This window comes from Vulpes vulpes, chromosome 10 (genome assembly GCF_048418805.1).
Source record: "Vulpes vulpes isolate BD-2025 chromosome 10, VulVul3, whole genome shotgun sequence".
Classification (NCBI taxonomy): domain Eukaryota; kingdom Metazoa; phylum Chordata; class Mammalia; order Carnivora; family Canidae; genus Vulpes; species Vulpes vulpes.
Genome location: NC_132789.1, coordinates 45,922,688 through 45,947,608, shown reverse-complemented (window position 1 = coordinate 45,947,608; position 24,921 = coordinate 45,922,688). Strand labels below are relative to the sequence as shown.

General features: G+C 54.9%; 1 protein-coding gene across 6 annotated transcripts in view; it reads right to left on the bottom strand.

The window, feature by feature from the left end:
- Positions 1 to 24,921, bottom strand: part of CSMD2 (CUB and Sushi multiple domains 2) — a 494,027-nt gene that overhangs the window by 151,429 nt on the left and 317,677 nt on the right. For all 6 annotated transcript variants that reach the window (XM_072723914.1, XM_072723908.1, XM_072723910.1 and 3 more), the window contains exons 20-24: positions 19,645 to 19,860; positions 18,207 to 18,395; positions 13,828 to 13,997; positions 4,347 to 4,503; positions 3,098 to 3,289 (exon numbers count right to left, since the gene is read on the bottom strand). In XM_072723914.1, the coding sequence (XP_072580015.1) occupies positions 3,098 to 3,289; positions 4,347 to 4,503; positions 13,828 to 13,997; positions 18,207 to 18,395; positions 19,645 to 19,860 (924 nt within the window). The remainder of the gene's footprint in view (positions 1 to 3,097; positions 3,290 to 4,346; positions 4,504 to 13,827; positions 13,998 to 18,206; positions 18,396 to 19,644; positions 19,861 to 24,921) is intronic.

Genomic DNA, 24,921 nt, shown 5'->3' with positions numbered 1-24,921 from the left:
GGTGCACGGACGCACAGACACTCGGCAGCCCCGTCGAGGGCCCACGGGCCAGGGGCCACCTCCACTCACACCTGCGGCAGGTGCCGGCTCAGGGGACGAGCGCCTCTTGCCCCAGCAGCCCCAGCAGGGGTCCTGGGAGGCAGGGGGTGGTGCAGGGGGAGGAGACGCAGGAGTCCTGGTGGACGGGGTAGGGCGGGGCTGCGGCTGCCGCCTGAGGGGCAAGGAGGGGGACCCGGAGGCAGGGCCTGGTCAGAGGTCGACACCCCTGTCCTAGCACCTGCTCCTGGGTCAGAAGCTGGGGGTCCCTGGCCTCCTCTCCCCCCACAGGGACCTGCCTCTGAGCCTCAGCCTGAACCCCTGGGGCACTTGTGACACCTGTGCCCTGGGCCCCACTGCTGGAGCCTTGGCCCAGGCCCCGGCCGCCTGCCCTGCACCCCCAGCCGCCCGGGCAGTGCCGCCGCAAGGACCCTTCTAGGGTGCAAACCCACCAGGCCTCTGCGGGCCTCCAACCTCCCTTCCTGGAACAACGCCCAAGCGACGGCGAGGATCCCTTTGGCCTCCTGGGCCCCCCCAACACTCCCGGGCCTCTCCTGACACCTCCTGGGGCTTCCTCCCGACAGCCCTAGGGGCCCCCTGACACCCCCGGGGCCCCCTGACACTGCTTGGGCCTCCCCTGACACCTCCCGGCGCTTCCTCCTGACAGCCCTGACACCCCCTGGGACCCCCTGACACCTCCCAGGGCCCCCCGACACCTCCCAGGGCCTCCCCTGACACCTCCTGGGGCTTCCTCCCAACAGCCCTGGGGGCTTCCAACACCCCCTGGGCCCCTGACACCTCTGGAGGCTCTCCTGAGGCCCCCCTGACACCCCTGGGGCCCCCAGCACCCTCCCCGGGCCTCTCCTGACACCTCCCGGGGCCTCCTCCTGACAGCCTCAGGGGCCCCCCAACACCTCCTGGACCCCTCCAAGCCCCCCCAACATGCCTGGGGCCCTCTGACACTCCCGGAGCTCCCCTGAGGCCCCCGACACCCCCTGGGGCCCCTAACACCCCCTGGTCCCAACATCCCCCAGGCCTCTCCTGACACCCCCAGGGGCCCCCGACACCCCCAGGACCCCTCCAACAGCCCGCGGTCCAGTCGGGCCTCACGAGGCCTCCTCCGCCTCCACGTGCACCTGCCGCCGACAGCCTCCCCCCAGGGACCTCCTGGGCCCTCCCCCGGGGCCGGTGGCCACTGCCCTCCTGTGCCTCCGTTTCCGCGTGAGCAGGTTTTACCCCAACGTGCGGGCCACTCTCCGGGCACGTGCGCCTCCTTCCCAGGGCTCTAGGCAGCCTGGGCCCCGGGCCCTCGTGTCTGCACCCCTGCAGCCGCTGTGGCGTCGGCACTAGGGACCACATGGTAAGCGTTTCCTGCCTGGAGGCCCGCAGGGCTCCCGCCTTCCCCGAGTGTAGATGAGCGGGAAAGGGGGGCGGTGGGGGGCGACCGCGGGGCTTTTGAGGGAAGGGAGCGACAGAGCCAAATCCTAGAAGAAACCGAGGAAGGTGGGCTCTGGGTGGCAGGTGGGAGCTGGCGGTGCCCTCCCCGGGCGTCTGGGGGGCCAGGGCTTCACGGGGGAGCTGGGGGGCAACGGCAGGACGCTGTCGGGCCCCTGGCCCAGCCCTGCCTTCCTCAAGGGGGTATTTGGAGGCCCTGGGGCCGGGGAGGCGGCAGCCCGACCACCAGGTCTTGGCCCTCCCACCCGTCCTCACTTAGGGCCTCGGCAGCTTTGCGGGGCGCAGCGTCCACGGTCGGGTGAAGGGAGCTGGGGGACGTGCAGGGCTACACACCTGCCACCCGACATGCAGCTTTGCTCCCCCGAGTGGGGCCTGCGGGCGGGGGGGCGGGGACACCTCCGGGGCTGAGATGCCCGTCCTAGCGCCGCTATGATCAGCCCGGCTGGACACGTGCCGCCCCGCAGAACCTTACGGGGTCCCTCCTATTCTTTGGCCCGTGTGTCAGCCCGCTGGCCGGGGACGTACTCTGGCCCAAGGTCCTGGGGCCCGTCACGGGGCCCGGCACACGCGTGCAGGCCCGTGGTGGGGCAGGGATGTGGGGAGGAAGGGGCCCATGTTCGGGGGCCACTAGGGGGCCGTGGGCTCTGTCCCCCGTCGGCTTCAACCCATCCCCTCTGGACCCTCCGTCGTGTCAGAGTTGTAGGTCCCGCGGGGACCACTTTTCTAGGGGAGAAGAACGTGTGCACTGCCCCCGCCTAGCCGCGGCTCCCCCTGCGGCCTCACCCCTGCTCAGGCCGGAAGGCCCCCCCCCCCACCCTTGCACGTCCTGCGGAGCCTCCTTCCCCAGCGTGTCGCCATCACGGACGACCGTGAGCTGGTCACGCGTGTGCCCGTCACCAGGCTCCTGGCGCCCCGGAGGCAGGCCGATCGCTGCACTCGTGTCATTTCTCTGCTTCTGCACCGACCCAGGCCCGCCGGGACCCACTCTGGCGGGAGGCGCTGCGTGGGCACCCGCTGTTCCTGCTGCACAGACACACTGAGCTTGTGGCACGAGGTGGGTGGAACGGAGGGGAAGGCCTGGGGGGGGCACCTGCACCAGCAGGAAGGGTGAGCCACACAGAAGGACGGGTCCCGCCTACTGCATCCTCCTGCCTTGGGCTGCCATCTCCTGTCCGGAGACACGGGCAGGAAGCTCAGTGAGCCTCAGTTTACCTTCTGGAAGCAGCATGCGCTTAGGAAGTGGCTGGCTCATCGTTATGTTCTTTCTCAACAGTGACATGGATCATCATTATCTTACTCTTTCTTCCAACTTGGCCCAGGAAAGGGAGCATAAGCCCCATTTTGCATGCGGGGAAACTGAGGCCCAGAGTGAGCCGGAGCCTGGGTGTCGCAGGGAGCCTGGGCAGCTGCTCCTCTTCCCCCTAACTGATGCCCCCGCGGCCTCTGTCGCCGGCATTACCAGCGTGTGGGGCTGATGGGGTCCAGCCACCACCTCGGTGTGCTGCTGCCGGGTGCCGTGGGCTGGGAACGCGAGGGGAGCGCGAGGGTAGGTTGGGGGGGGCCGGGGCGCCCGGGGGGGTCCCTGGAGGAGCAAGGGGCCTCCTACCGACACAGGTGGGGAGGGGCCGGTCCCAGGTCCTGCGCTCTCCGCTCAGACACAGCAGCTCCTCGCTGCCCCGCAGGCTGTACCCCGGGTCACAGCTGAAGGACACGGAGCTCCCGGCAAAGTGGCCTCCATCGTGGACCTTGTAGCCGAACTGGGGGGTGCCCGGGTCCTCACACCTGATGAGTTCGAAACCTGCCGCGGGAGGAGACATGGGTGAGGCCGGCGCAGTGGAGGCCGTGCTCCGTGTTCCCTCCACGGCAGGTGCGCCCGGGCCGCCGCGCAGGGGGCAGGGGACGGCTTACTGCTTGGGGTCCCAGGCACAGGGGCTGGGGCTTCTGTGTCCTCCGTGTGGCCCCTGAGCACGCAGCCAGCGGGGCAGCTCCCCCCGAGGCCACGGTGCCCCCAGCTCAGGTCTCGAAGTGCCACCGTCCCGCCGAGCCCGGGGACCTGGGGGGGTGGGGAGCCCCAGATGCCGACCTGGCCCCGCTCAGGCCACGGATGTGGAACTCGCACACGACTCCACTCAGCCTGCCTCTGCTGCCGCTGCTGCAGGCACCGACCCCGCGGCCCCGCGGCCAGGAGCCCCAGGCAGGAGGCACCTCAGGGGGCCCACTGAGGTGGAAGCCACGTGCCCAACAGTCGCCCCGACGTCGGCGTCTGGAGAGCCGGGCACCTAGGCCTCCCCCGCCTCCCGCCTTCTCAGCCTCGGTTGGTCTTTGCATTTTTTTGCATCTGGCCTTGGCCGGACATCGCTACGTAAATGCTGTGATTAGGGGAGGCTGCGCTTGGTTGCTTTAGCTGCAAGCCTCAATGTTTAGGTCTCATTTTATTTTATTTTTGTTAAAGATTTTATTTATTTATTCATGAGAGACACAGAGAGAGAGAGAAAGGCAGAGACACAGGCAGAGGGAGAAGCAGGCTCCATGCAGGGAGCCCGACGTGGGACTCGATCCCGGGATCCTGGGGTCACGACCTGGGTCGAAGGAGGTGCTGAACCGCTGGGCCCCCCCGGGCTGCCCGTGTCTCAGAAGCTCTAGTGGGTCACAGGCAGGCCTGGCGTCTCAGGCAGCCCCAGACGGGACCCCAGAGCTGGATGCGGGTGACTGCCCCCCTCCCCCAGAGCGCGGGCACAGGTCCTGGAGGAGGTGGCACCTCGTCCACGGCATCTGCTGTCCCTCCGCCCCCCACCCGTCTGAGGAGCCGGGGAAAGTCCGATGTCGCGGTCCACACAGAGGCAACAAGGACTTACTGGAAAAGTGCAGCTCAAAGCCCTTGCTAGTGTTGTCGGAGTCCGTGATGAAATCAAGCCACAGGCTGCTGGATGTGCTGTTCAGGGTCACCCCCGTCATCTCTGAACGGCTGAACACCCCCAGCAGGCGCGCCGAGTTGTTGCTGCCGTCGTAGACCTGGGCGGACAAGACCCCCCCCAGCCCCCGACCCCGTGTCAGTGCGGGCGCATCCTCGGTTCGTCCCCCCGCAGCCTGCGTTCTGGGAGCGGAGCACCAAGGACGAGCGCCAGGACGTGACACGGTGAGCAAGCAGGGGGCGGGAGTCGGGCCCTTCGTCTCCACCCGCCGCCGCCTCTCTGCCCAGCCCGCCTGGCACGGATGCAGCCCCGAGGATCTGCCTGCCGACCCTGCCTGGCAGAGCTCTGCAGTGTCCCCTGAGCCCCACGTGGCGCTGGCTTGCTCTCCCGCAGCCCGAGGAGGCCGGGGGCGGGGGGGGGGGCACTGCACGGAGGCCCGAGCCATCTGTCTCTGCAGACGGGCATGCCGGAAGCTTCCAGCATCTCTGCGTTGCTAAACAGTCCCATCCTCCCAGATGAGCGACCGACCTTCCCCTGACCCCACGCCCCTGTGGCACTGGCCTGTCCTGGCGGCCCTTCTGGACACGGCCCCTGGGATCCAGCGGCACAGCGTTAGCGTGGCCGGCGCTTCGTGGTGCTTTTCCTTTCCCCCAGCTGGGCCTCTACCCCCTTCCCTCCTAAAACGAGGCCCCAGTAAGGGCCTGCTGGGCTTGCCTGGGTGGGGAACGGGGGGGGCATGCAGGCATCTGGCTTTCCTGACGCCCATCTGTCCCCTGAACCTCGTGCACAAGCAAAGGCAACCACCGTCGGAATAATGAACTGGCCCCCCAGGTCCTGAGGTTGCTGCTCTTTTCCAGATAATTGTACAAATAACAACAGAAGTTGTGATTGAGTGCAGGCCCCCCCCCCCCCGGTGCTCTGATAAATATCAAAGATGGGATCTATGGGTGGGTGATGAATATTTGTGCACGGCCCAGGATGTGGTGCCAGCTGCCAGCAAATTGGAACGATATTTCCATTCCACTATTTATGAAGCCAAGCCTTCTAAGGGAAGCCATCCTTCCAGCTAACAGCGCTGCATGTTGCAGGGACTTGTGTAGGCCCCTGGGAGCCTCACGTCTGTTTCCGGATTCCGTGTACGAGACCACGGATAGATTGAGAGAATTCGGGAATTCCAATAGAGAGATGACTCCAGTTCAAAGGGTTGAGCCCACCCTTTAGATTAGGGGATCCAAGTCGTTAAATAAAAATATTTGTACCCACGAACACATATCGGAAGGAGCTGATCAAGGCATTAGTCATCAGCGCTTGCCGGCCATCACCATACGGGAAACAATCAGATATCATGCACACCACTACTTACAGAGTTATTTTGCTAAAAAAAAAAAAAAAAAGAAAAAAATGAAAAAAAAAATCAAGCCTGAATCGTATCAAGTCCCTAGATCCAATTTCTAACTTACAGGAAATACAGAGGATGGAGGAAGATATGAAATGAGACTCTGGGAGCATGTTCGGCAAAACCCGGAATATGAGAAATGACGCTGGGCAAGTTACCGGACTTCTTCAACAAATAAATGACAAGGGATGGAGAAGAAAAAAAAAAAAGATGGAGGCAGAAACCTATTGATCAAAAGCCATATAAGACAACCAATCCAATGTATGGGCCTTATTTGGGATCTTGATTCAGATAAACTGTAAATTTAAGAAAAATCAGGACATTTATAAGATAATTGGAAACTTGAACATTCACTGGATATATGACGACGTTAAGGGATTATTGTTAATTAATAAAAGTATAACGGGAACAGGATTATTTCCTTAATTTCCAAGCATAATTCATTCTAACTCCTTAAGGACAAAAAAAAGATATTCATAATGTGTCATTATGATAAAATATTCATTGCGGGAAACTTATAAAACAGAAGAGCATACAGAAGATGGAAACAACTTTTAGCACGCACAACATTTGGGTGACGATCTTTCCAGGCTTTGTTCTATGCATGCTTTTCCTCATATATATTTATTTCTTGATTTTTAAAAATAAAAACAAGGTCTAACTATAGATACTCTATGGAACCTGCTCTTTCACTTAATATAATGTGCATATTTTTTGGATCATTAAGTATTTTTCCCCAATGGCATTTAAAGAACTGCGCAAATTTTCATCATAAAATTAAACCAGGGATCCCTGGGTGGCTCCGTGGTTGAGCGGCTGCCTTTGGCCCGGGGCGTGACCCTGGGGTCCTGAGATGGAGTCCCGCGTCGGGCTCCCTGCAGGGAGCCTGCTTCTCCCCCTGCCTGTGTCTCTGCCTCTCTCTGTCTCTCCTGAATAAATAAATAAAATCTTAAAAAAAAAATTAAACCAACCCACTCTATACTTACTCACACATCGTTGTCCAGAACGTGTGCCTTGGCAGATAAGAGGCATTCAATAAAAATATGATAATTAAATAAACCAAAAAGTTTTCTTCTAGTACTTTTATCCTTAGAATCACCTGGAATTTATTTAGCCAAATAATAGGAGAGAAGGGTCTACTTTTTTTCTTCCTGATTGATTAGCTGTTAAACCAAGTAGTGTAGTAAATCCGCTTTTGTCACATATATGGTTCTATGAATTTGGTTTTGTTTGTCAACTTCCTATTCTATTCTTTTTATTTTTTATTTTTAAATTTTTATTTATTTATGATAGTCACACACACAGAGAGAGAGAGAGGCAGAGACACAGGCAGAGGGAGAAGCAGGCTCCATGCACCGGGAGCCCGACGCGGGATTCGATCCCGGGTATCCAGGATCACGCCCTGGGCCAAAGGCAGGCGCTAAACCGCTGCGCCACCCAGGGATCCCTGGTTTAATTTTATGATGAAAATTTGCGCAGTTTTTTAAATGCCATTGGGGAAAAATATTTAATGATCCAAAAAATATGCACATTATATTAAGTGAAAGAGCAGGTTCCATAGAGTATCTATTCAGGAGAGACAGAGAGAGGCAGAGACACAGGCAGGGGGAGAAACAGGCTCCCTGCAGGGAGCCCGACGCGGGACTCCATCTCAGGACCCCAGGGTCACGCCCCGGGCCAAAGGCAGCCGCTCAACCACGGAGCCACCCAGGGATCCCTGGTTTAATTTTATGATGAAAATTTGCGCTAAACCGCTGCGCCACCCAGGGATCCCTTCTATTCTTTTTATATATTGCTACTTATTTGTCTTTTCCTGTGCATGACCCACATGATTTTAGTTATCATAGCTTTATAATATATTTAAATATTTAGTAGGGCAAGTCCTTTTGTTCGTCTTTTATCAACTTAAAAAAAGCATCCTCCTATGTTTATTCTTCTTGATAAGCTCAAGATGAACTTTATTACATTTTAAAAAACAAAAAATCCAAAAACCTCCTGCTCCCTCTATCAAAACAAAACCAAACCCAAAACAACCTGCGTACTCTTCACTAACAGCACATGTATGGGTCAGTAAGAGAACAAGACCACCTACCTGATATTGAATCTCCTTATTCGTATACGTGGCATCTGGCTTTATTGAATAAAGTCATTTTATAGGCCTCTCAGTAAAATTCTGTACTTAATTTTGGGCATTTTTATATTTTTTTTATTGCAATCGGGAACTGGCCTTTGTATACATTTATTTTCCAACAAAATATTGCTCGTCTAGAAGAACGCTTCAATGGTCCAGGGAATAGATTTGTCTCTGAGAAACCCGAGAGAGCCCGTACACATCCATCACACCTAATTCTTTTTTCTTTTTTCTTTCTCTTTTAGATGTTTTTACTTTCTTCATATTTATTGCAGTATAATGGACAAATAAAAATTGTATATGATTAAGGTGTACAACTTAATATTTTTTTTAAAGATTTATTTATCCCGCGGAGCCACCCGGGGATCCCCAGGGTAATTGTTTTAATTTGTACATCTTTGATTATCACTGATGTTGAGCATCTTTTCGTGTGTTTATCTATAGTTGTGCTTTCTTCTTATGTGAATTGCTTGTTCATATGCTTTGTTCATCCGTGAATAGGAAACCTCCCTGCGTTTTGGTGTAGGTCCCTCAAAATAAAGTTTCGTGGTTTTTCTCAGTAAAGGCCACACACATTTTTTAGACTTATCCCCAGGCGTTTTATAAGGTTTTGCTTCTGTTAGGAATGAGATCTCCTTTTTCTGATTGTGTTTTAATTGGTTGTAGACACATCAGCTGCTTTGCTGCATTGTCCTTATCGATTCTGATAGTTCATCGGTTCTTTTGTATTTTCTAAATAGAAGAGGCAATTTTATATATTCCTTTCTAATTTTTATAGTCTCTTTGTTCTTGTTCTGATCTGCTCGTGATGGGCTTGGATCTGCAGCACACTGTTGAGTATGACGTGTGAGAGCAGAACTCTGGTCTTGCTCCTGACTTTACTAGAAATCCTTAGGGAGTTTTGTCATTAAGAATAAGGACCACAAACCCTTGTGTGTTTGCATCGGAAAAAAAAAAAAGAATAAGGACCATGAAACTATTTGCTATAGGCGTTGGTAGGAACTTTTTATCAGGTGAATAAAGTTCTCTTTGTAGTTTTGAGATATTTTTAAGAATCATGAACGAGTACGGAATTTCCTCCTGTGATGTTTCGGCGTGTACCAGCAGGATTACTTATTTTTGGCTTCTAGTCTGCTTTATGGGACATCCGGTTGAACCACACGAAGCTGCCGATATGTGACCAGTTTTGACCTGCAAAAACGTCAGTGTCGTAGTGTTAATATATAACACTATGGGCTTTTCTAATAGTGACACATCCTCACGTTCCTGGGTCAATCCCACATGATTATTTTTGCTTTCAGACGCGGCCAGATTCACTATGACACTGTATTTAGGGCGTTTAGACCTATGACCACAAGTGACCGGCCTAGCGGTTTGTCCTTCTGTGGTCTTACTCAGTCGGCTATCGATACATCTCCTTGCCTCGTAAGTAACACGAGCAAGGACATAGATGAGAGCTATTCTCTCTGCGTCTGTTTATTCCTTGAACTTTTGTTAGGTTACCGATAAAATAGCCTACACCTGGGGCCCTTGAGACAGGAAATGGGGGGAAGCCAAAATTTTTAAGTAATTGTTGGTTTATTCAGATTTTTATCTTTCCTTGATATTAGTACTTTTTAACCTATCAAAACGTCCGTTTTATCTAAGCACTCAGATTTCTTAGCTTATAGTTGTTCCTCGACGTTTCGTTTCATTATCTCTACGTCACGTGGGACTATGTTCCTTTTTCCCCTCCTAAAATTGTAAATCTGTGGCTTTGCTCCTTCATCAGTACTGCAGCGTTTACATTTTTTATTAGTTATTTTTCAAGGAACCATTAGGTTTTATTGACAACTGCTATTGTTTTTTGGTTGTTTTTGTTTTTTCAGTCATTTTGACTAGATCTTTAAAAAAGGCTCTTTCTCCTATTTCCTTTGGATTTACTGTCATATTATTCAAGTTACCCAACTCCCTATTTATTTTTAACTTAGGCGATGCGTCAGAGACTAGCGGAGGTATATTGAAATCTTCCACCATGACTGTAACTTTATTACATTATTTTTACATTTGTAGCAGTTTTTATTTAATTTATTCATGCTATGTTATTTGGCACATAAAGTTTTACTGTGGATTGATTGCACATTTTAGTAACACACAAGAATCCTCTTTTTAATTTCCTTATGCGGTGTGAGTGGAGTTCTCAAAGTTATCTCATAATAAACTGATTTCACTCTCCCGTGCTCTACCCTCTTCCGTTCATTGCCTCCATCCCATGTTTTAATTGGGTGATCATGTTTCTCATCTTTATTTAATCTTTCCTCGTCGCAGATTGCTCTGTTTTCATTAATGCCTATTTTTGTGTCATAAATATAATATTCTCCTCAATCCCATTAAGAATACAAAGTAGGAGCAGCTTTTAAAGTCTTTCTTCTTTATTGCTTACAGAGGGGCAATTAGCTCTGACTCCTCCGACAGGTCCTCGTCTTCTGATCTACGGAAGATTTACACACATTCGGTTAATTTTCTTGTTGGCGCGCCATTACAGAGGGAGGATGAAAGAAGAGAATGGAAATGCCCGGTGGTCTCTAAAGAGGAGCAGAGGAATTAAGGGAGAAAAGGCCAGAGTGGGGCCTTCTTCTGCTCCTGGGGCTTAAGTGTGTGTGTGAGTGTGAGGCCTCCTTGCTAATTGGCCTGACGGCCCTCGGTAGGCGCCAACGCCGGCACTGCCCGGCTTCACCTGCCTTGCCAACCAAAGCCAAATGGAGCCCAGGATGTCCTGGCGAGAGGGAATGGTATGGTCTGTGTCGTCTCTCAGACCTACTATACTTCCAAGGACTTGGTGGTACGGATGTCTGGTCCCCATTAATGGCGCCATGGTGTGTTGCACCATCTCGGCTCCAGGCTCCGTTGCGCTGAGCGAGGTGGACGGAGATGTGTTTTTCCTTAAGGTTTCCAGCACTTTGTCCTAACGGAGGCAGGATTTCACTTCACTTACGTGAACTGTAGTTTGATCAGGCCCTTTCTCAATCTAGATTCTTTCTTGGATATTCCATTTGGTAAAAATTCCTTTAAGTGACATGTGACTGGCACCCTTGCCTAATTTCCAATGGTGAGGCCACATCCCTCTGCTTTTATGTCCTTCTCATCATTCCAGGGGGGACCCGTAGAGGATGCAGTTATATATATGCAAGCGCTGCGTCTGCCACCTTGACCTGGAAGTCGTCTTTCCCCACAACCGCAGCTTAAAGGCCCTTCCCGTCTTGCTGATGTTGGGTCGAAATTTTAGTGGGGGCCCAAATAAAAGGAATCGGTTCTGGGAGACCAGCAGGAGTATGAGTAGGGGGTGTGGTTTAAGGAGTTTTCAAGTTATTGAAGACAAGAAGCCGATCAGGGACCACGAATGCAAGAAAGGAGTCATTTCCTGGTCAGAAATACAAGATTATCTAGAAACTTTGGAGGTTTGGTGAGATGCAGGAGATATCGTATCTTGGGGAGGAACTAAGGTGTGTTGGAGGCGACAGGTGTCCTTGGTCAGGAGTTCGGGTGTGCACCGGGGCTTCTTTGGAGGGACGAGAACGTCCTTGGGATTAGGAATCCACCAGCGTTGCGGCAGGTGGGTGAATTCTAGCAGGGTGAGGGGAGGATGTCCTCGGAGCCGACTGCTGTTCCGGGCAACTCTTGCACACCTTTCTGTCAAGGTAGACTGGAGTGATGCGTTGGCCCAGCCGTGCCACGGGCAGCTGGATCGTATTCTGAATCCTATTTGGGAAGCCATAACTGTGGGTTTCTTTTAGTTCTGAACCACCTCTGCCCAGGTCCTCCCTCAGGAAGGCAAGGGACCCCAAGGGGAAGACTTAGAACAGAAGGAACTCTATGAAACCACCCTGTCTCCCTTCTCCAGGCCCCATCCTATAGGGGTCCTGGGGGTCCCAGGGTCCCAGGGTCCCAGGAGTGGCCTTCCAGCTAGGTCAGAGCTGGAGCCTTCTGTGCAGCACACTAAAGAGGAGGAAGAGGGTCTTCGGTAAGGAGGCTGAGCCCACTCTTAGAAGGCTGGGCGGCAGGGCCAGCGGGGCAGGGGCTGTGAGACAAAGTCTGAAGTCTGGGAACATCCCCTTAACCTATAGGAATTCATTGCCCTCTCCCCACAACCCTGCAGGACCACCTGGGGTCCACAACCCTCATCTCTGACCTGCATTTTAGGGCCCGTGTGTCTCCCCTCTTGGCCTGAATGCCTCAGAAAGCCTCTGTCTTGTCTTTCGAGCCCACCTAGTCCTGAGACCCCGCCTGGACAGGGCAGCTGCACAGTGGGCACATGTGCTGAGGACGTCAGATGCTTCTCCGATCCTAGACCACCTTGGTGAAGGGGCCCAGGCGCCAGCCGCACTCCGCATGGCCTCTGGCAGCCAAGGAGCCCTTCTGGTCTCATCGCGCTGGACACACAGAGCTGCTGCTATATTCCCCTCAAAGCCGGTCAGTTGATCCCCCAAATCCCTTTTTCCGCTGGGTTGACAACAGCCTTCATGCAAGAAGGGCTCTGCGTTCCATCAGTTCCATCTGCAGCGCTGCAGGGAGGAAGCACTGTGGCCCCACTGGCCCCTGTATCCTCTGAGGCTCTGGTGTTGACGGTGAGTGCACGGATGGAGCGCGGCGAGGCCTCAAGACGCGCCCTTAGAAATGACAAAGTCTCGTCTACGCTCACTTGAAAGGAGATGTCTGGGGAGCTCAAAGGTTGCAAAGTAGAGCCTAAGAAGCCTGTGATGGGGTCTGAATCCCCATTGGGCCGCTCTGCATGTTTGTTTCTTTTTTTCTTTTCTTTTTTTTTTTTTTTCCCTGCATGTTCTTTTCTATTTCAGGTGCACCCGGTCCCAACCGGTCATCTCATGGATTCAAGGATAATCGGGTAGGAGGGAGATGCACCTTCCCAATGCACGCACGTCCCCCGCCCCCAGAGAACACATGCCCCAGTGAGTCAGGAACAGCATCTCTGCATAAAAAGCACAGGACGCTCCTATCTGGAGAGAACCCTAAGGGATGGGGCTTATTTAATGCTTTCTCATTGAGCTTTTCAGGGTAGTGGCCTCTGTTGGTCTCTAAGGTCAAGACTCTCCAGCTCCAGGGAATAAAGCTGTATCACGATAAGCTAAAAAAGTGTCTTGGCATAGGATGAAAAGGGATGCGTCCTGTAAGAGATTTGCCTCGTAGTCCATTTCAGCGAGGTGGCCCTTCGGTAAATCCTCCGGAGTCCACGCTTTGATTACACACGTGCTCACGCACCACACGAGTCGCACACACACAGAGAAGCGCGAATCACACGTGTGCTCAGCGCCCTAACAAGCCCCCCTCTGCTGTCGAGTCCCGGACACGTGACTCGAATCCACGTCCTTGGACCCTGCTGCCACACACGGGCCACCAACATGGCAAAATGAGCTCCTGAAACGGCCCTGCTCGTCTACAAAACACATGAGCCAACGTACCCGGGAGGGCACACGTGGACTATACTGATGCAGGCCCCCCCGGCCAGGCCAGCCCGCAGACCCGGGGTCGCAGGAATGCGGGCGCACACAGCTACGCAGCCTCCAAGCGCTCCACTGCCCCGCGGACGGTCACGGTCACCGCCCAAGCGTGACCCACCGGCCACTCCGGCTGCACCTACGGTTCCTCATCCCGCGGGCAACCCAGCCCGTTCTCGCTCCCATCTGCGTATGAGGACGGTCAGCTCCCGAGCAAACTCCAAAGCTCCATCCTTAGCCCCTCCCAGGCCCTTGTCCTTTGGGTTCCCACTGTCTCCTGGACGAGCGAGGATAAGATCCTGGACCTCAGGAGAAGCTGTGGGTCTGTGGGTCATTCCCACAGACGTAACCGCTGAGCACATTTTTACCTCCTTTCACGCACATCTTTGCGGAATCTATCGGTTTTACCTTGAGGACGTCGCCTTCTGACAGTTCGAACGTCCTTGCTTTCAGCTGAATCCCCTTCCCCGGCTGGGTCTGGATGGAGTAGATGCACTCGTGGTTGTTGTTGTAGTTCCCGGGGAAGTTGGGGGACAGCAGCGTGCCCTGTGTGCCCGTGACCGAACTCCCACACTCGGCTGGAAGAGAATCACAATAGCCACCGATTAACCCCCATCCGCTCCATCCAGAGCACAAGCCGCCGCGCCGGAGGGCCTTCCGAGGATGACACACTGCTTGCCCTCCTGCCTGCCCATCTGTCCATCTGTCCGCCTGCCCGTAGGGCTGCTCACCAAAGTGTCCTTACGGGTCTGCCCACCTGTCGTCCCGTCCGGTCCCCCTCTCTCTCTCGTTCCATGTCTCTCTCTCCCGTGGGGATAGAAGCTAGCCCACCAGGCATCCCGCACTTCCCTAGTGGGGCGAGGCAGCCCCTCCTGACACCTGCTCATCTAGCGTCATAGCAACAGGATGACGGAGGAGGATGTCGGGGCGGAGGGGGCGGTGGTCGAGGGAGGGGAGACGAATCCTTCCAGAATCACAGGCCAGAAGCTCAGAGGGCTCAGGATTAAACAACCGCTGCGAGCGTCTTCCGAACATCCTTCGTTACTCACAAGCGCCAATCCCACAGGGTAGGCAGCACCGTTATCATCCCTACTTTAAAAATAAAGAATCTGGGGATCCCTGGGTGGCTCAGCGGTTTGGAGCCTGCCTTCAGCCCAGGGTGTGATCCTGGAGTCCCGGGATCGAGTCCTGCGTCGGGTCCTGCATGGAGCCTGCTTTTCCCCCTGCCTTTGTCTCTGCCTCTCTCTCTCTTTTGTGAATAAATAAATAAAATCTTTAAAAAAATAAAAAAAAAATAAAGAATCTGGTACTTAGCAGTTGGGGTCAAGTCTCTCCACTCACCAGGAGGAGGGGCCTGAGGGTTCAACCCTCCTGGTCCTGGAATATGAGGCCATTGGGGCTTTGGAGAAAGTTTTAGCATAGACGCACCAAAACCCTGTCTCCTTCAAAGCCTAATGAACTCACGGCCTCCTTTTGACATCTTTCTCTCCGCCTCCAGGATTAGCCCTCCTTCCCCGGCGTTCCCTTGATTTAGGGCAGTCAGCACATCGTCCTTCCCCTGTTTGTTACCACCTCTGTGTCTTCCTCTGTGGGCCCTCCAGGGCTCGGTCCTATTTCTCTCTCCCCCACCCCCACCCCCACCCAGTGCCCAGCAGGTGACTCCCAGGGTCGTCAAGGGTCATCAAGCCTCTTCCTGCGCCTGCGGGTGGCCCAGTGCCTGTCACGCTGCACCCCGACTGCTTGTTCCTGGCCTATGTCCCCTGCCCAAAATGTGCGCTCCTTGAAGGCTGGGGTCACGCTTAATGAATCTAAACTTCCAAAGCTTAGCCCAGATTGCCTGTAAAATAAATATTTGCGAAATGAGTGAATGAGTGAATCTGGAGGACACAGACCTCAGAAGATGTACGGTCCTAAAAATAATTAGGTTCCAGAAGGATGTAAACGCACGTCCAGATGGCAGGCACATTACTTGTCTGGACATATGGGGAACCAGGAGCATGTCTCGAATCTCCGAGGTTGATGGTAGCGAGTCCGCTTTCCCCCAGCCATGCCTCAGTGGCCCTCTTCTAGGCACAGTCATTGGCTGGAAGGGCCCGGACGTCAACCAGCGGCCACACAGTTACCCCGACTGCCTGGAGCCGGAGGTGTGGGCAGAGCCTGCAGTACAGGAACATGCAGAGCTGCGCCTCTCGTGGTCTCACTTGCACCCTCGTGTGTTCTTGTCCTCAAGGCTGCTCCTTGGGACCTTTGAGGACAACGTCCGTGTCCCCCCAACAAGTCCTTGCTCTTTCAATGGGCCCCACTCCCCGGGCCCGGTGTAGCACAGGACAGCTTCACCATCCTGGGAGTTTGCATGAGCCGTTACCAGGAGCTGAACGTTGGTGGCCTCGGCCTTGATCTGAGGTGGGGCCCTGGGCAGGTGACGGGGGTTGGTGGCCACGCAAGCGAGCTGCGGAGCCAGCGGAGCCCTCTCCCGGCCTCACCAGGACGGCAAGGAGGCCGTGGTCTGCAAGTGAGGAGAGGAGCTCCAGCAGCCCCCGAATGTGCTGGCAGCTTGGTCGTGGCCGGCTTGGGCTCCAGAACCACGAGAAAGGAGTACCTGGGGCTCAGCCGCCTGCAGGAGTTTCCTACCACGGCCTGCGCTGACCACGACACCATTTGTCTCGGGGCCTGTCTGTGTCCCCGTGTGCATGAGGAACATGCCGAGCTGAGGCATGAAACTAAAGGGCCGGCTGTGGACGGGCAGCCTCAGTACCTTTTCCGGGGGCCTAGGATGTGGAGGGTGCTGAGGGCCCTGCATGTGCAGCCACGCGTTACCCAGGCCTCCTGAAGCTGCTCTCCCCGGTTTCTGGAGCCAGACACTAGTCCCCTCTCCCGGGGAGAGGGCAGCCGCCAAGGTGTGTCCACACTCTGAACCTCGGTCTCTTGATCTGCCTTCCCCTGGGCAGCAGTAGCGTCCTCGTAATGCCACAGAGAATAAACGCATGAGATTTCACAAGAAAGCAAGTGAACACGTGTGAAGTGGTCACACCTGGGAGGCTCTCAGCGTCATTCCTCCTTCGTCTCCCCGCCTGTGGCAGGTGCTCAAGAGGGGGGCACCGGCTGCACCCACTGCCCCTGACGCCTCCTGCCCTAAACTCCTAAATCTGGCTCCCCTTAAGCGTGGGCTGTGGCGTGTCACTGGACACCTTCCCCAGCCTCGGTTTCCCGCACGACAGCTCTGCGGTCGTCGCCGCCCCATCTCCTCTCCCCCGCGTCCCGACACCTTGACGAGGACAGACACACAGAGGGCAGCTTCAGAGGGGCCCAGTCCTTGGCCCATCAGCAGCGTCTGTCTTGGGCACCAGGGAGGGTACAGGGGGGCAGAGGGGGCAGGACATGAGCTTCCGGGGGTGTTTCCAAGGTGACAGGGGAGCAGAGATGCACCGAAGCACTAAATGCAAGCGTAAGTGGAAACAAATGAATGTCCTGGAGAAACAAGCATCACGTGCACGGGGCAGTGCTGCCGCCGGCTGAGGCTCTGGGACCCCCGTCGTCCCCCTCAGTCGAGGCCTCATTAAGGGCAGGGGCTGGGTCTTGTCCATCAGTCCGGGGCTCTGCAGGCAGAGGGCTCTCTCTTGTCCGTCACACCGGGGCTCCCAAGGACGTGCCGGGTCTCCTGCAGCAGCCGGGCCTCGGGGGTCAGGGCTGTCTCTTCCATGCCAAGGTCAGGGGCCGTGTCCCCCCATAACACCGTGCATTAGAGCCCAGGCCGCTTATCTCCTTGGCAGCTGGGCCTGTGTCCTGGTAACACCGCGTGGGCTGAGGCCACCCACATACACCCCCGGTGCAGGTGGCCCCTGGGAGCACGCCCAGGGTGGGCACTCCCAGGGAACCTCCGCCCGAGGCTCCGTCGCAGGGCTGGTGGTAATTAGAGGTGACTGTAATTGCTGTGCAGTGTTAATGACACACGAAGCAGAAGACAAATGGAATGATGAAAATGTTGTGAGGTGTCGTGAACAAACAGTAATTGTAATAATAAGCTAAAGAATGAGTTTATGTAATGAGATCAATGAGGCAGGAGCTTACGGAGGGCACGCATCTGTGGTCCCGGATAATCCCGTTCAAGGAAAATTTCCCCCAGAACCGTTTGGCTGAGGATGTTTGCTCGGAGGGGGATGGAGCTGCTGGCGGCCAGAGAGAGCCTGGGCCTTGGGGGGCGCGTGTGGGTGCGAAGATGCGTCCGGGTTGGGAGGGCGGATGTTCTGGGGGTGCTCGTGGGAGGGAGGGACGATCTAACTGGTCAGAACGGGATCCACTGGGCGACTCCACAGTCGCCCTCCGAGCTTGTCAAAGCTCATTGGTCATTGATGACGAGGAGCAGGTAACTGGCGAACGGGGGGGGATTATGTGGCCTGAGCGAACACTGCCGTGGGGTCCGGAATGAGGCCTGCAGGCTGCTCTACTGGAGGAGGCTGGCGCCGTGGCTGGAGGCGGGCGGGGATGGGACCCGGGGGCCTGGGCCTGCAGCCCCAGCCGGTCGGCCCGGCCAGCGGCCAGCGGGGTCACAGGTGCCTCTGCAGCGCCGGGCCCACCGCACGGCCCAGCGTCGGGCAGAGCAGGGCCGCCCTGGGACCTGCGAAGGACAAGCCTGGCCCGCGGCTCTGACCCGCCTTCCCGGGGCAGCCCTGGAGGCCGGCCTGTGGGCTCGCGGCCCACGGGGCTCTCCTGTCTCACGCAATCGCAATTGGCTGACGTCTGGCCCCCGCCCCGGTAGTGAAGCAAAATGAAAGCACGTGACCACCTACCAACACACCTTGGCAGAGGCGAACTCCACAGGCGCCGTCTGCCCCCCAGGCACGTGATGCGGGCTGTGCCCTCCAGGCGGTACCCGGGGAAGCAGGAGAAGGTCAGGGTGTCGCCCACGCCGAACTGCAGGCCCTTGCGGATGCTGTAGGCCGGGACCTCAGGCTCCTCGCACGGCTCCAGGTCATACTCTGGAAAAGCGGCCGGAGAGCGGGCTCAGAGGCTGACCTGGAACTGCAGGGACGGGAACACCGGGGACGGGGACGGACGGCGGAGCCCACGCACGGAGCCCAGAGCCCGGAGCTGATGGGGGGAGAGCTCCCAGGAAGGGCGGAGGCGGCGTGTGCGGGTCGGGCCGGGGCCCTCAGCCACCAGCGTGCTGCCCAAGGGTGCGAGGACGGCCCTCAGCGCCGCAAGCCCAAGCCCGGGCTTGGGAACTCGGCTGCTTCGTGTCCCCACACGACCAGGTAATTTCTGTCAGCTTGGTTCTGGAGAATCCGAATGCATAACCCAGCTGAGGGCAACACCCGGCGGGAGAAGGAATCCGTCTGGGCCGGGCTGGGCCTCAGGGCGCACCCACGACCGGGGATCTGCCCACGGCCTCTGGTGATGGCACCGAGGTGGCCATTCGCGTCGTCCCCGACGGCATCCCCCTTGTAGGCCACAGTGCCCCGGGCTCCATGTGGTAAAGAGGAGGAGGGTCTCTTCGACGGGACGGGATGGGACGGGATGGGACGCAGTGGCCACAAAGGCCCTCGGCCCAGCCCTGTGCAGCCCAGGCACGCGGGGGGCTCTGGGGCAGGGGCGGCTCAAGGTTGGGCTGGGCCGCGTCCCTGTTCCTAGAGGCCAGATGGCTCCTGCCCACCCTGGGGACTCCGTGTGATAAGAGTGGGACTCGAGGGGGCGCTGGGAGGCCTTGGGGCTGGAGTAGCGAGGGGTCCTCTTGGCTTCCTGAATGCCAAGTTAAAGAGCTTCCTTTCCAGTTTTCCTGAACAGAGATAGATACCTGTCACTCCCCGCCAGCACAGGGGCGGGTGGCCCCACAGGGGGACTCAGAGACTCCGCCACGTTCATTTCTAATCTTAGTGGGACGCACTTGTCAAATATGCGTTTTGGATTTGTTTTTTAGTGTTTGGATTTGTTTTTTAATTGCTGGGGCCGTGACATAGCGGAGGTGAAATCAGGAGAAGAACCGGAGGGCACTGGGGCGGGAGGGGCGCCTTGGTCCAAGCAGCGGCGTGGCTGATTTTCAGGGTGGACCTTAAACACCTTCCGTGACTCGGGGCCCCCGGAACCTGCTTCCCGGCGCCTTCTGGGAGGGCCTCGCTGTGTGGAGCCCAAGTCCCTGTTGCTGCACCTGCCGGTGAGGCGGGCGGCTGGCGGCCCAGGGACACGTCGATCGCCCCGCACCCGCTCCTGCAGGGACCTGGCGCGCTGTACCTGCGAAGGTGATGTTGAACCCCTCGTAGGACATGGAGAAGTCGGACACGAAGCGGACCTGGGCGGTGAAGTTGCCGTAGAGCCCGGCGCTGATGGGGGCCGGCAGCCGCGAGCCGGTCAGCTGCCTCAGGGGCTGCGAGAAGCTGCCGTTCTCGGTGATGAGCAAGTAGTCATGGCCACTCTCCAGGTGGAAGGTGTGGAAGGTAAAGAACACACCTGCCAAGAGAGCGCAAGGCTGCAGGTGACGGACAGCCGGCCGCCGTCACCGCCGTCACCGCCACTGCAGGACGGGGTCTGCACGGACTGGCCATCCGGGAGCCCAGCCCGACGGTGCCCGAATGATCTGGACATGCCGTGGGCCAGGGACGCCGCGTCACGGTTATCAGAGTTGAGACTTACAGCTGGGTCCACAGAGAGGGACCATTCATTCATTCATAGACTCACTCATTCATTCCTCAACGAGTATTTGCATATTTGACAAGTGCGTCCCACAGGCGGGGACCCAGGGCCAGGGGATGGGGAGGCCGACGGACACGACATCGAACCGCTATGGTTCGGAGCGACAGGCGCTGCGTCAAACGTAGTGCAGCATGTGCTGGGGGCGGAAAGCCAAGCGGTCGCCCAGGGTAGTGCCGCTCGCTAGCGAGTCACGCGCTGTAGCTGCGTGTCACCGTGCCCTGGGTGTCGGCTGCCCCACGGTTGGTGCCTCCCGGCTGGAAGAGAAGATAGGAAAACCCAGGGAATCCCACCAATGACTCTATGCTCATCTCCATTTTACAGCTGAGGAAACTGAGGCACAAACAGATAAAGTCACTTGTCCGGGGCTGCCCAGGCAGCAGGAGGCAGAGCTGGGGCTAGATCCACTTGCTATTCCCAGTCCACCGGCATTGCCGGCGGGCTCCCTAGGAACGCGGAATGTCAGTCTCCACCAGGGACCTTCCAGGGAGAGCCTGCATGCTAGTGACCCCCGGGAGCTCGGGAGGCACAGGGACCCCGAGGAACACGTCTCTACACAATTACTGACGGGTTCTTGCGGGATGATGCTTGGAGCCAAGCTTTCCCTGCTAAAATACACCCTAGATGTTTTCACAGTCTTGCCCCTCTGTGGATGGGAGCTGGAGACCCCGGGTACTTGGGGTGCTATGGGTGGGGGTAGGGGACGCAGAGCCCCGTACGGGTGGTGCAACCAGGCAAGTGCTGGTAAATGCCCCGTGCCAGGCAACTGAGATGTATCCATTTATCTATTTCCTCGAAGAAATGGCTCCTAAGCACCTACTAAGTGCCAGGCCTGGGCTCAGCACCAAGAAAGGTCTCCAGCGTAGTGAGGGAGACACGTCAACAGTGAGAGTCCAGAATGGGGACACGGAAGAAGAAGAGTGAGAGGGGTGGGAAGGCTTCATGGGGTCATAATCTTTGACATGAGGGGCGTGAGCACCTTGGGGGTGCACAGGTACGTGCGCCCACGTGTATCCTATCCTCCCAGCACGTAAACACGTGTGCACATGAGAAACCGTCCTCAGGCCACAGAGCTGGGGAAAAGGCTCAGTGGAACGTACGTCCCTTCCCGCTCGGCCGGACCTCAGGTTGGATGGAGGGCGGATCAGACGCGGGACGGGGAACTGGAGCTGATGAAGCACCAAGACCCACACCCCACAGTTCAGCGCCTCCACTGGGGCGAACATCTGGCTGGCATCCTGAGGATGAGCAAACGACCGAGGTGGCGCCCCCTGGGTTTCCCAGCTGCGCTGATTGCCTGGGGCTCCTGTGGCCATTGTGACGCAGTGAAGACCTTGTCACAGAGACAGGCCCCACGTTGGAGTCTGAACCCAAATTTGGTGTGACAGGTGCACACACAAACTCACACTTCACTGGAGTGACCACAACAAACAATCAGAGTCATTAGCCTAATGGATCTGTTAACCTGAGATCCTTCTACACGCACCCTCTAATTCAATTCATATGAATATTTCTTGAGTTCCTTGTGTGCCAGGCATAGAGCCAGGGCCTGGGGAAGTGGCCGGAAACCAGGCAGGCATGTCTCTCAAGGAGCTCAGGGTCTGGGGGGAGACAGATAAGGGAAGTTCTGTACAGTGGGGTAAGATATGGGCACAGAAGGGCGCAGGATCGTGTGGGAGCCCACGGAGGGAAACCCAACCCATACCCAGAGCCGGGGAGAAGGGGTCAGGAAGGCTCAGTGGAGGAAGTGAGCTCAGAAGATGAAGAGCCGGCCGTAGCGGAGCGATGGTGATGGTGCAAGGGGAGCAAATGTTCCAGAGAGAAGGCCGTCATCCCAATGCACAGAGCTCTGGAGGACAATGACAGTCTGGGAAGTTCTAGGAACTGAAGGAGTCTCAACGTAGCTAGGACTCGGTGCTTACGGGGCTCAGGAGGAGGCTGAAAAAGGTGAGCAAGGGCTACGGGCTCACACCAGCGACTTTACAATTTTGAGCTCTACGCTAAGCATCTGGTGAAGCCTTTAAATGGTTCTGAGGACCATTTAGTGACCTGGTCATACCCCGGTGACCCTGTGCTGAGTCTCAGAAGCCTCACCTTCTATCCTGGCTAATTCTTGCTCGTCCCTGAAGGCTCGCCTGGTTTCAACTTCAGGACGCCCACCTGACGAAGCCCCAGGCTGGCCTCCGGAGGAGTGACACCTCTAACCGCTCCTGGCCGTGCTATGTCAGATGGTCTGTCCCTACCACTGGACCATGAACTTCCTGAGGGCAGGCAATGCCAGAGCCACTCGCTCTACTGGGTTCTCCCAGCACCCAGCGTAAGCCCAAGCATAAAATAAGCATTTGCTAAATATCTGAATTGCATTGACTTCTAGGCAAAGACACACATAGAAAAAGGCATAAAGAAGCACACACCCATATAATCACAGACGCCAGACAGAAAATTATGACTATAGAAGGCTGTTGGTCTAAGGATCCTGAGGAGGCTGCCTTTCTTTCCCTATTAGAGCAGCCTGGGGTTCCTGCGGTGGCCAACTCTGGCCCAGCCTTGGTGGAAAGAGCCCTGCAGGATGATCGAAGCCCTGCCCCGATCCCGCCTCTCCTTGGGAATGACACCGCATGCGTGGTGGGGAAGCCAGGCCTCACCCGGACTGCCTGGAGAGTCTTATCTCCCTGCCATCCTAATCCCAGTTAGGCCAGGCCTATTAAAGGCAAAAGTGAAAGCGCTGAAGTACACGTAGGGAGTCTTTAAGTGGCTTTTTTTTTTTGAAATTTCTTTTTTTATACAAATAGTATAGTTTACATGTAATATATGTTGATTGCTCAAAATTAGAAAAAAGTGAGAGGATGAAAATAAGAGAGTAGTACCACTAACATCTTGGGGCATATCTTTTCAGACAGTTTTCTTTTTTTTTTTTTTTTTAAGGTTTTATTTATTTATTCATGAGAGAGGCAGAGACATAGGCGGAGGGAAAAGCAGGCTCCATGCAGGGAGCCCAATGTGGGACTCGATCCCAGGTCTCCAGGATCACGTCCTGGGCTGAAGGTGGCGCTAAACCACTGAGACACCCGGGCTGCCCCAGACAGTTTTCTACACACATATCCTTGTTTATTTTTTTATTAACTGAGTATGTTCTTTTGGCAAACATCTCTTTTGACCTAACAACATATTATAACTATCCCTGTAGGTCTTTATTATTTTTTTTAAATTTAAAAAAATATTTTATTTATTTATTTTAGAGAGAGAGAGAGAGCGAGAGAGATGGTGGAGCTTGATCCCATGAGCCTGAGATCATGACCTGAGCCAGAATCAAGAGTCGAAAGTTTAACCGACTGAGCCACCCAGGCGCCCCTAGCCCTGTAGGTTTTTAAATATTCCCTCATATTATGCCTTTTAGTAGCCACACAGTATTGCATTATATACAGGTATATGTTTATTCAACATTTCCTTACTTTTTAAAAAAAGATTTTATTTATTTATTCATGAGAGACACAGAGAGAGAGAGGCAGAGACACAGGCAGAGGGAGAAGCAGGCTCCCTGCAGGGAGCCCGATGTGGGACTCGATCCCGGGTCTCCAGGATCAGGCCCTGGGCCAAAGGGGGTGCTAAACTGCTGAGCCACCCATGGATCCCCTCAACATTTCCTTATTGATGGACATTTGAGTAGCTAACTAATCCTCCAATAAATAAAGTGTTTTAGGAAATGTCATTGCCGCTGCATCTTGATGTACAATAGTATTTTTTTTTTCCAGGTAAATTCTAAGGAGTAGAATTGCTGGTCCATGTTTATTTTGAAGGCTTCTGATTCACACCATGGAATCATCATCTAGGGAGTCTCAGCTATTTCACACAATGTCAGCACTGAAGAAGAGAGCTTGTGTCCGCACACTGTCTCCCACTGTTAGGATTTTCTCTGCTGACTTGGAAGAAGAAATGGTTATTTCATTACTGGTTGACTTTTCATTTCTTTAATTATGAGTGGGGTCAGTGTCCTTTCATTTCTATTTCTTCTATTATGAAGGGTTTATAGCTTTGCTCATTTCATAGGTCTGGAGACCAGGTGTATTTTTCTTAATAATTTTTATCATTAATTAATTAATTAATTAATTATATTAATTTTATTTTTTATTATTTTTTTTCTTAACAATTTTTAGGAGCTCCTCATGCATCAGGTTGGTAATCTTTTTTTTTTTTTAATAGATTTTATTTATTCATTAGGGACACACAGAGAGAGAGGGGCAGAGACAGGCAGAGGGAGAAGCAGGCTCCATGCAGGGAGCCTGACATGGGACTCGATCCCGGGACTCCAAGATCACGCCCTGGGCCAGAGGCAGGCGCTAAACCGCTGTGCCACCCAGGGATCCCCCAGGTTGGTAATCTTGAGTTGATTATATACGTTGAAAATAATTTTGTTCACTTACTATCTGAATTTTTTATGGCTTTTTTTTTTTTTTTTTTACATAAACCCATCCCAAGTTTTATTTAATCAAATCTTATAGTCTTTGCTTTTATGGACTCTGCTTTTAGTATAACTTGTTATAGTATATCCCCACCTGAGGTTAGATTTTCATGTTTTTCTTTTTTTTCCCACATTTTTCTATACTGAAATTTATGTAGTTGAATGTATGAGGTCTGTTTGGTTCCTTTTCCTTCTTTCCCAAGTGTTTAAGCCTACTGTTTTGAAACAATTTATTAAATAATCCATTCTCTCTTCAGTGGAGTGGAAATGACACTTTAATTATATACTATAAACCGTCTCTCCCTCTCTCTCCACACACACATACGCATGAGTGTGCGTGTGCGTGTGCACAAACTCCACAC